Here is a 10064-nt window from a genome sequence, read left to right as displayed (position 1 = left end):
TGCACAGACGTGTGTGTGATGAGGGTGAGTAGTGTGTGTGTGTGTGTGTATGAGAGTGAAGAGTGTGTATGTGAATCCTGTGGTGTGCACAGGTGTGTGTCTGTGTGAGTGAATCCTGTGGTGTGCATAGGTGTGTGTCTGTGTGAGTGAATCCTGCGGTGTGTATAGTTGTGTGTGTGTATAAGAGTGAATACTGCGGTATGCACAGATGTCTATGAGTGGTGAAGGTGAGGAGTGTGTGTGTGTGTGTATCCTGTGGTGTGCACAGGTGTGTGTGTATAAGAGTGAATACTGTGGTATGCACAGATGTGTGTGTGGTAAGGGTGAGGAGTGTGTGTGTGTGTGTGTGTGTGTGTATGTATATAGGACAGTGAAGAGTGTGTCAATCCTGTGGTGTGCACAGGTATGTGTCTCTGTGAGTGAATCCTGTGGTGTGCATAGCTTTGTGTGTGTGTAAGAGTGAATACTGCGGTGTGCACAGATGTGTATGGGTGGTGAAGGTGAGGTGTGTGTGTGTATCCTGTGGTGTGCACAGGTGTGTGTGTGGGGAGATGTCCTAGAAAAAAACCAAATGCAAAAAAAGAAAAAAAAAAAGAAAAAAGAAAAAGAAAAAGACCAAATGCAAACCAGCATCGGAGGCAGAAAAAAGTCATGGAGCAATGGCCAGGATGCAGCCCTGCTGAGCCTTCTCTCCTCAAGGCTTATGATTGTTATCCTCAAAAGCCTTTTTGGGAGCAGCCAGGTGGCGCAGCAAATAGAGCTCCGGCCTTGGAGTCAGGAGGACCTGAGTTCAAATCTGGCCTCAGACACTTGATATTTACTAGCTGTGTGACCCTGGGCCAGTCACTTAACCCCACTGCCTCACCAAAATTAAAAAAAAAAAAACCTTTCTGTAAACTAACAAGCTTGTGCAGCACAAAGGAGGCGTGCACTTGGGTCCTGGAACAGTGTGGGAGGTCTAGAGCCCCCAGCCCCTCACTCTAGCACCAGGACTGACATGCAGTACTGCGTCCTTTGCTCTCTTCCAACACGCCAGCATTCACGCCAGGTGTGGAGGGTTTTACAGCCACCCTGTCACGAGTAATTGGAAAAGAACAGTGGCCAGCTCTGGACCTGCTCCTGAAACAGTACCAGACTCAAGTTCATGGTCAAAAATCGCTCTCCAAACGCTCTAGGCAGAAGGTCTATGCAAAGCCAGGTGACCACACAGGATGACGCTGACAGAGTAAACCGACGTGGTCAACGGCTCATGAAATCTGAAGATGGCGGCGGGGCGGGGGAGGGGCGGGGGGCGGGCGGCACCAACCGAAGTCGATGTACTCATCCAGCTGCCACACAAAGTCAGGCACGATCCACTTGTAGTCGCTGAGGTCGGGCACCATGTCCTTCCACTGGTCAAAGGTCTAGGAGACAAAAGCCAGAGTGACGCGAGCCTCAGACCCTAGAACGAGGCGGCTGAAAAGGAGCGGGCTCCCTCCTAGGGACGGAGATCTCTCCGGCCCCCGAGGACTTGTCCGTGCGAGCCCCTAACAGCGGGCACAAAGGGACAGACCTCACCCAGACTCCCACTGACGAGGGCGGGCCGACACGTTCATCCCCTGCTGGGGGGTTTGGGAGAGCCCACCTCTGACCCTCTCCCTGCCATAAGCTGGGACTGAGAGCGTAAGGCCGGTGCCCAGGCTTCTAGGGCCGACATTCTAGAATCTCTGGTCCTCCATCCCTCAAACCGGCCTGGCCCCAAACCAAAGGACCTCAGAGGCCCCAGGCTCGCCCACCCTGCGCCCAAACAGCAGCAGCCACCACCACAGACGTTTGTAAATGCAGGAGGTGCCCCACGAGTGGGAGCCGGGCACAGGGCAGAGAGCGCTGGACGCGGAGGCAGAAAACCCAGGCGCTTAGTCGCTCGATGACCCAGCAAGTCACCTCACCCGTGCAGCCTCACCTTCCTCTACAAAATGGGGAGAACACAGCCCTCCCCCGCCGTGCCAGGCAATCCCCCCACACCTTCGCATTCCAAACATTTTAGAGAAGCCAGGGCCCAGAGAACATGACGGCTGACGCAGGGTGGTCCCACGAGAGGCGGCCAGCCCACTGCTGCACCCCCTGCATACCTTCTTGGCTGTGTAGCCGCCACCGACCGCTGAGCCCAAGAGGAGGTAGCGGAGCCGGAGGAGCCTGGCCGCCAGGCGGGCCGGCCAGAAGTGCCTCCGCGGCTGGTAGCCGGGCTTGGCTGGAGAGAGCTTCCATCGTCGGAGAGGGAGGTGACTGAGGGAGGAGAACGGCTGACAAGAGACCGGGAGATGAGGCCTCCGAGGCCTGGCCGGGAGAGGACGCAGGTGGTGAAGGCTTCGGGAAATGAGATGCAGCCTCAGCAGCGGGAGAGGCCCTCGGACCGCGTAGCGAGCGTTCACCAAGCTCTGGCAGACCTTGCTGAAGGAAAAACGGGAAGGGGAGGAAAGGGTTAAACACCAGGGCTCACAGCCCCATCACCCTCTGCAAGTTCCCACGGGACAACCAGGGACAGCCACCCCAGCCTCGCCCACAGCCCCCTCGAGGTCAGCTGGTGCTCTGTGGCTCCCGCCAGGCCTTGTCCGCTGGCCTCCGCGGGCAAGCAGGGCCCCTCTTCATGTGGACATCCTGACAAGCATCCTGTCTCCCCAGAGGCCTTCCCCCGTGGAAGCTGACCGGTGCAGTCTCTTCCTCCTCCTCCTCCTCCTCTCTGCCGCGACCCTTGAGGCACAGCCCGCCCCGCCCCCACACAAGCTGCCCTCTGCTGAGGCCCAGCACTGCCGTGGATGGGCACCACGGATCCTAAACGTAAGACCTGGTATTTCTGCCACTGAAATTTTTTCTCTGTAGATTTGGGCCCATGCTTATAACCTGCTGAGCTCCCAGGGGATCCTGCCTCTGCCATTCCTGTTAATACAGTATCTGCTGGGTCTGAGGTCGAAGTTTGGTGATGCCGCCTTGCCCTGGGGCTGATTCCCCCAAGGCGAGTGCTCTGCCACCTCCCACTGCTGGGAGTACTTCTTCCTTGGATGACACCCTAGAGGCTACATGGCCCAAATTTGTACTTTATATCCATGGTCCCCAGTCCCGAGCTCTTTCCCCGGGCCCCCTGCCTCTCATGGTATCAGAATCTTAAGATTCCAATGTGCACTCCACTTGTTTTCTGCACATACGTCCCACAAACTCTTCGAGGACAGAAACCAAATATTTCGTCTTTGGATCTCTGGTACCTAACAAAGGGATTGGCCCACAGCAGGGGCTTAATAGTGGTTTGCTGAATTAAACAGGATGAAAACAGTAGTGGGAGGGGCAGAGAACAGACCTGAATTGCAGCCCTAACTCCATCGATAAACGTATTGCGTTACCCCCATCAAGCCCTTTAAAGTTATTACACCATCTTCAAAATGCAGAAAAGATCTTGTACTATAGATAACGTAACCCCCCTCCCTAAAGAATTCATAGCATTTTTACACCTCTCATCCATCTTAATGGCAAACAATCAGTGTTACTCTTTGCAATTGAGAAATAAGTCTGACTCGGAGAGAAGCTGTTGGCGCCGCTAGGGTCCCGGGGAGGTGGTCAGTGGCACAGACTCAGTCTACTGAGCTGTGCAGAGAGGAGACTGTGGCTCGGGCCCCACCTTAGTACAAGTCAGCCCAAGCCTGGCATGCAGCAGGGCCCCACTGTGCTAACTGTAGCTGTAACTCAGCTGTCCAGCTCAAGAGTTATACTTCCCCCAAAGAAAGAGTATTGTAAGAGCTGCCCAGGCTGAACTAGTAACAGCGTTAGCTGGGTTTCTGGCATCCGAGCCAGGGCCACGAAGGAGGGCCAGGGCCTCAAAGCCCCTTTAGAGGACGAGCAGTTTTTCCCCTTTCTGATCTGTCGGACTCACTCTCATCTCCTTCATGATCTAGCAATAACTGTCCCTGGTAAATCTGGAACCTCAAACTACTCTAAGATTCCTCCCAGTGACCCCATCCTCAAAGAAATCTGGGATCCAAATGATCGACCCGTTCTCACTCCTTAAAACAGCCATTTTCTCCATTCAAACGACCTCAACGTTAGGGGCAGGACAGACTAGGGAGAATTATCCTATACATGAATTACTGATGTAAACCCCAATATTCTCAGAGGCACTGCCTAACCCAATTTAAGGTATAATAGGATGAAATTCAGGAAGCACCAAAAACATGGAAAAGAGAAAAAAACAAAACAGAAGAGAATGCCAGAATTTCACTGCGTCCCTCCTGGAGGATTTTGACCTTTACAGTCTCAGCACCTAGTACCCAGGGCGCCTTGTAGGGCCAGTCAGGATGGGATGGGATACAGATCAGATGTCTTTCAGTCCAACTCTACCAAGAAGTAATTGCCCCATTAGAATGTAAGCTCCTTGTGAAGGCAGGGGCTCTTTTGGCCTTCCTTTGTATCCCTAGAGCTTGGAGGGCACCGGCACACAGTAGGTGCTTCATAAATGTTTGATGACTGGAATGATTCGAACTCGAGCCAAGAACCTCACGGCATAGGCACTGGAGTGCCTGCCTCTTGTGGGGGTCAATTCTGCTCCCAACACTTTCCTTCCATTGAGCTAGGTGTCACAGTGGATAGAGCACCGGCCCTGAAGTCAGGAGGACCTGAGTTCAAATCCGGCCTCAGACCAAACACCTGACACTAGCTGTGGGCTCCACAGCCATCCAGGCACTCCAACAAGGGCTGACCGCCTGGAACATTATAATGCAGTTTGCTTAAAAAACATTTCCCGAGAGGAAAAGAATATTTTTTAAAATGAGTATTCTAAGGACTGATGTCATGTGGTTAGAAATTTCTAAGAAGTTTTTGCCTCCTCTTATGTGGCCAAGTATGAATCTACCTCTAAGTGTAAACATGTAGGAATGTCCCTTTGTTTATGAGAAGACATTTCCAAGAGGTTTGGAACAGGAATTCTGAGCCTTCTTTGTGTGCGGGACCAAAGGAGAGGTCCAGGGAAGCCTGTGGAGCGCTTCCCAGAAGCGGGTTTTTACAGGCCTAAAATAAAGTACATGGGATTCCACAGGAAACCAATTACGCTGAAATGGAGCTCAAGGGTAAGAGGCCCAGTTTGGGGATTGAAGCTGGTGGGAGGCCGTTAGAGCCGAGGGCTTTCCGATTTCACCTGGTCTTGGGGGAGGGCGAAATCCTAACGTTTCCGAGGTCTTCTTAAATCATCACTTCTGTGATCTTTAGTCATCACAGGAACAAGGGTACAGGGCACTCCTATCCAGCAACAAGCCAGTCATTAAGTCCCTCCTACGTACCTGGCACTGTGCTACAAAAATGAAACAGGCCCCAACCTCATTCTGATGGAGGAAATAATATGCAACACACAGGCAGATAGGAGCCACCCACACAGTCCCTTAGGTGGAGCCCCAGCAGCTGGAGGGCCAGGGAAGGCCCCTGGCAGAAGGTGGACATTCCAGGCAGGAGAGCTGGAGGATCAGGTCAAAGTGACAGTAAGGACAGCAGTCCCTGGACGGCCAGAAAGGAAGGTGAGGCCAGGTTGGGAAGAGCCTGCCACTTGGCCTTGGAGATCCTAGGGAGTTCAATGAGGGGGGGAGGGGCAGGTTCAAACAACATATCAGGAGAATCACTTAGAGGCTGAGTGCAGGCTGGACTAGGAGATCCACGAGAAGGTTGCCGCAGCAGCCCGGGGCTGAGAGGAGGAAGGGGGAGTGAAGGTCGCCACAAGGCCAGGCCACCACTTGGATCTGTGGGGCGAGGGCGATGCTCCCCCAGAAGGCCTCGCTGATGGAGAGCCGGCCTCCCACCAGACCCCGACAGGTCCAGGGAAGCTCACTGGATCAGTTTCCTCATCTGCACTTAGAAAAAGAAGTCCAGGGACTGCTGAGAGGCCCCGTCTCCAGGACTGATTATCTGTTTACATTCATTGCAAAGTCAACCAGGTCACAGAGAGGCATTTCAAGGGCCGTCTAATCCAACTCCCTTATTTACAGATGAAGAAACTGAGGACCGGGAAGGGAACCTTTTTTTTTTTTTCCCTTTTCCTTAAAAGAAAATCAGTTACTTGTTAAATTTATGGTGAAAATAAAACAAAAAACCCAAACATAATTCTTCCAAAAATGTAAATAATGAAGATAAGTCACAAATTTTAAAAGACTAGACTGCAAACTACAGAAAGGCTTTACTGAAAGATTATCATTTAGTGGAACTAATTATCATTATCCTAACTAAGCAAAATCTCCTAGAATGTAGAAAGCATCCTTGATCTTGCTTGTTATAACCTTCAAGAAACAGAGATTTGTTATTTCCCACGTTGTACATGATAAATCATTAAGAACCTAATTTTATAGACATTGTCGAGTTGAGTCAATTATTCAAGAAAACCTGGATTTTTCCTCCCACACAGAATTCCCAATCCCTCCTACTCTACGAAGTGTATGACCCGAGTACAACAATCATTTTACAGTCTGCAAAGAGCACCGAGGGCAGCAGTACCTACAGAGGGCAGGAAGCTGTCCAGGAACCAAAGGCCATCACCATGACTCTGGCCACCCAAAGACATCAGGCACTGGAATGAACACTCACTTCATTCAGAGCTGGAGAATCAGACTCCAACTGGGTGACCTTTTCTCTGGGCCTGCTTTCCCACATAAAACAAGCGGTAGGGGGCAGCTAGATGGCGAAGTGGATAGACCACCAGGCCTGGATTCAGGAAGACCTGAGTTCAAATCTGCCCTCAGACAAACTGACGAGCTGTGTGACCCTGGGCAAGTCACTTCACCCCATTGCTCTGACAAAGAAATAAATAAATACAAGAGGTCAAAGGCTATAATCCTGTAATCCTACAAATTTAACAAAACAATGGCTGAGCACTGCTGTCTGTCTGGACCCAACTAAACCAGGGCAGGGCAGCTCTGACAAACTAGGATCCTGCTTCACTCATTTCCAACATCCCACAGAATCTCAGTCAAAAAAGCACCTCTGCCCAGCCCACAGCCAAACACACCATCCTAGCCAGTACTCCAGGGCCTGACCTTGGCCTCCATCGGCCTCTTTGCTCCTTCCCCCCCACAGCTGCTCTAGGGGCTGGCTGGGGCAGATTTCAGCTCATCTCCACCCCTAAGGCAGACTCGCCCAGCTCCTCAAGGCCTTACCCTGGACCCTCATGGGGCTGCCGAGTTGCTCAGCACTGAATGTAACACTCCTCATATGATCTGACCAGACCAGAGACGGAAAAGCTTAAGGTGGGCAAGGCAGCAGCCAAAACAGTGACTGCTCCAGGAGGAGGGGCCCAGCTCCCAGGACCTGCCCTCGGCCCTGATCTGGGCAGCGTTGTCGTTTGGGGACAAGCTGATCAGCTGGACAGTGGGCAGAGGAGAATATCCCAGGAGGGTGACGTCCCTGGAGTTCGTAACCTGCGAGGACAGATTGTTTGGCCAAGAGAACAGAGGAGTCACAAAGAATGACGGAGAGCTGAGCTCATGTGCACAGAGGGCTGCTGTCTCCTCTCCCCTGGCAGACCGGGCTCCGCAGCACACAGCAGGCACTTCATTGATGCTTACTGACCTGACCGACTGACCAGGGGCTACAACTAGGAGAAAGAGGGGAAGGTGCAAAGGTCAATCTAGGTCAGACATCAGGAAAAAGTCGACAATACTAAGAGCTATTGTAAAGCAGAATGGGCTGCCTGTGGAGGCAGTGAGCTCCTCATACAACCGCTTGTCAAGCACAGTACAGACAGGACTCATTTGTGAGGGGATTCCAGGAGATGCTGATGAGATCCTTTCGAACTCTCAATCTCTGTGATTCTGGCCTTGAAGCCAGAGAGACCTGGGTTTGAATTCCACCTGGGCAAGTTACAGGATCTCTCAGTGCTCTGGACATCTCTGCCTACACCTGCCCCGGTAAAGGGCATCTACTCACCAAGGAGTCATAGGTCTGGTCTCCATCCCCATCCTTCTCTTGCCAACATCTCTCTTTCCACTAAGAACGCCCTCTGCCTTTTTCCTCCCAAATGCCTTCCTAAAATCTAGCTAAATTCTATCCAGGGCAGCGCCCTGATCTCCAGGCTGCTAGCCCTACCCAGGGACAGCAAGCACTGCAGCAATCTCTCCGGCCTGTTCACTGTAAGAATCAAGGACCAGAAATCATGGCCAGGGGCCTCCGGCCCAGGAGTCAGACGCCACGGTCTTCTTCTGGAGAACAGGCCTCACCCCGGCCCCTCTTTAGCTCTGTCCAAGGATGCCTGCTCTGGGCCGAGGGCTCCACATGTTGCCTCCCCTGTTATCTGGAGTGCCCGTTTTCTCCTGGCCCTGCCCAGAACAAACATCACTGAAACGGCGCAGCCCTGGGCAGGGGGCTTGACCTCTGCCCCTGCTCTCGTCCCGTCCACCTCGGTGAGCTCCCTGCCCCCTCACACCAAACCCCCCCGACAGCCGGGGCCAACCACAGACTGAGCAGAGCGGGGGGCTGGGGGATGAGGAGACCTGGAGGGGGATGGGCACCGGACCCTTCCTCGTTTTCGCCGCCCTCCCGGTGCGCACAAGCACAGGCTCTCGGAGGCGGAAGACACCTAGGAAGCTTCTAGTCTACACGTTACAATAGGCCCGACAAAGAGTCAACCCGGGCTCGGCCCTACGGGTCCCAACGAGGGGCAAGCTGCCTCGGCGAACTTCTAAAGGCTCCGGGACGGCCCCCGCCTCGGTGCCGGCCCCACTTACTGCCCCCCCCCCAGGCCCCGCCCCTGCCCCCTCGATGCCGGCGCGGGCAAGGACAGGTTCCCCTCTCCCCCCGGAAGTGCGCTGGCTCCGGTGCTGGGGGTCCACTAGGCCCCCGGGCTCTCGGACGCGGCCCTCCCCTCTCCCCGACCTCCCCCGGCTCTCACCAGGCCTCCGCGGCCCGGCGCGCCCGCCACATTCCGCCTCCCGGAGAGGCCTCCTCCCGCCGCTGCCTCCTCCCCCTCCTCCTTCTGCTCCGCGGGACTCAGCGACGGCGCCGGCCCGGGCCCAGGCCGAGGGAGGAGCGCGCAGTGACGGCAAGGGCATCCAGCGACGGCCGCGGCTCGGCTAGCGGCCTCCGCTTCCGGGGGGCCCGACCGGCTTCCGTAGCGCGTCCGGCGCGGAAACGACGTCCCCGCGGGCGCCCGGGCCAGAGACACAAACGTTCCGGGCAAGCGCCGGGCGCATGCGCTCTCGGGAGAGCTGGCAAAGGCCGCCGGCAGGCACGCACGCATGCGCGGCAGGGGTGGGGCGCGGCAACTGGAGGACATGCGCAAACTTCTCCAGAACTAGAGCGCTGCCGCCCCGGCACGTTGGGGACTGCGAGGGGCGTGCAGCGAGCCACGCTGCGGAGGAAGGATACAATGTAGCCTTCTAGAACTATGTCTGTGCATTTGTATGTTAGATGTGTTTTACTCTCCACGTCAGTTTACACTCAATGCATGTGTGTATATACACATACACACGTGCATGTATGTAGACATAGACAGCATACCTATACATATGTGTGTACACGGACACGTACATACACGCATATACATGCGTCCAGGACTCCATGCATACAACAACTCTGATAAAACATCAGCACTGAAAAGACAGGCCATTGCTTTCATGGGAATCTTGGGGTTAGTAAAAGACCTTTGCAATTTCCCGAAAGCAATCCGGACCACCCTCCTCCTTTGCAAATCTGGACCCACCTCATTATTTCTCATTTTGGGTGGAGGAGGAAATTTTGAAGACACAAAAATAGTTTCAGTAAAGAAGAAAAAAAAGGTGTCTGAAGAGACTGCCATGGATGTACTCAGCAACCAACTTAGATATTATTTTAATTGTTCTCCCAGCAAAAGCCAGCTTAGTTTTATTTATGAATTTGATAAAATTTTGTTGCTGTTTTCAATGTGGTGTATCTCTTCTTTGATTTTCAGAATTTCTGGTTTTATTTAGTTGGTTTTATTTTTAATTTTATGTTTTTCTAGCCTTTTTTTTTTTAAGCTCTGCGCCCTATTCACTGACTTATTCTTTCTTTTGTTGATGAATGTCTTTGAAATATAAATTTCCTCCTAG

At 53.3% G+C, this 10064-nt stretch overlaps 1 protein-coding gene across 5 annotated transcripts in view; it reads right to left on the bottom strand.

Moving 5' to 3' along the window:
- OPA1 (OPA1, mitochondrial dynamin like GTPase) overlaps positions 1 to 8934 on the bottom strand; it is a 73267-nt gene extending 64333 nt beyond the window's left edge. For all 5 annotated transcript variants that reach the window (XM_027848760.1, XM_027848759.1, XM_027848762.1 and 2 more), the window contains exons 1-3: positions 8888 to 8934; positions 2112 to 2430; positions 1307 to 1403 (exon numbers count right to left, since the gene is read on the bottom strand). In XM_027848760.1, the coding sequence (XP_027704561.1) occupies positions 1307 to 1403; positions 2112 to 2430; positions 8888 to 8919 (448 nt within the window). In that variant the 5' untranslated portion in view covers positions 8920 to 8934. The remainder of the gene's footprint in view (positions 1 to 1306; positions 1404 to 2111; positions 2431 to 8887) is intronic.
- Positions 8935 to 10064: the final 1130 nt, after the last annotated feature.

This window comes from Vombatus ursinus, unplaced genomic scaffold (assembly GCF_900497805.2).
Source record: "Vombatus ursinus unplaced genomic scaffold, bare-nosed wombat genome assembly UNPS02006874.1, whole genome shotgun sequence".
Taxonomy (NCBI): domain Eukaryota; kingdom Metazoa; phylum Chordata; class Mammalia; order Diprotodontia; family Vombatidae; genus Vombatus; species Vombatus ursinus.
Note: the sequence above shows the minus strand (reverse complement) of the source record. Positions and strands in the feature narration are given on the sequence as shown.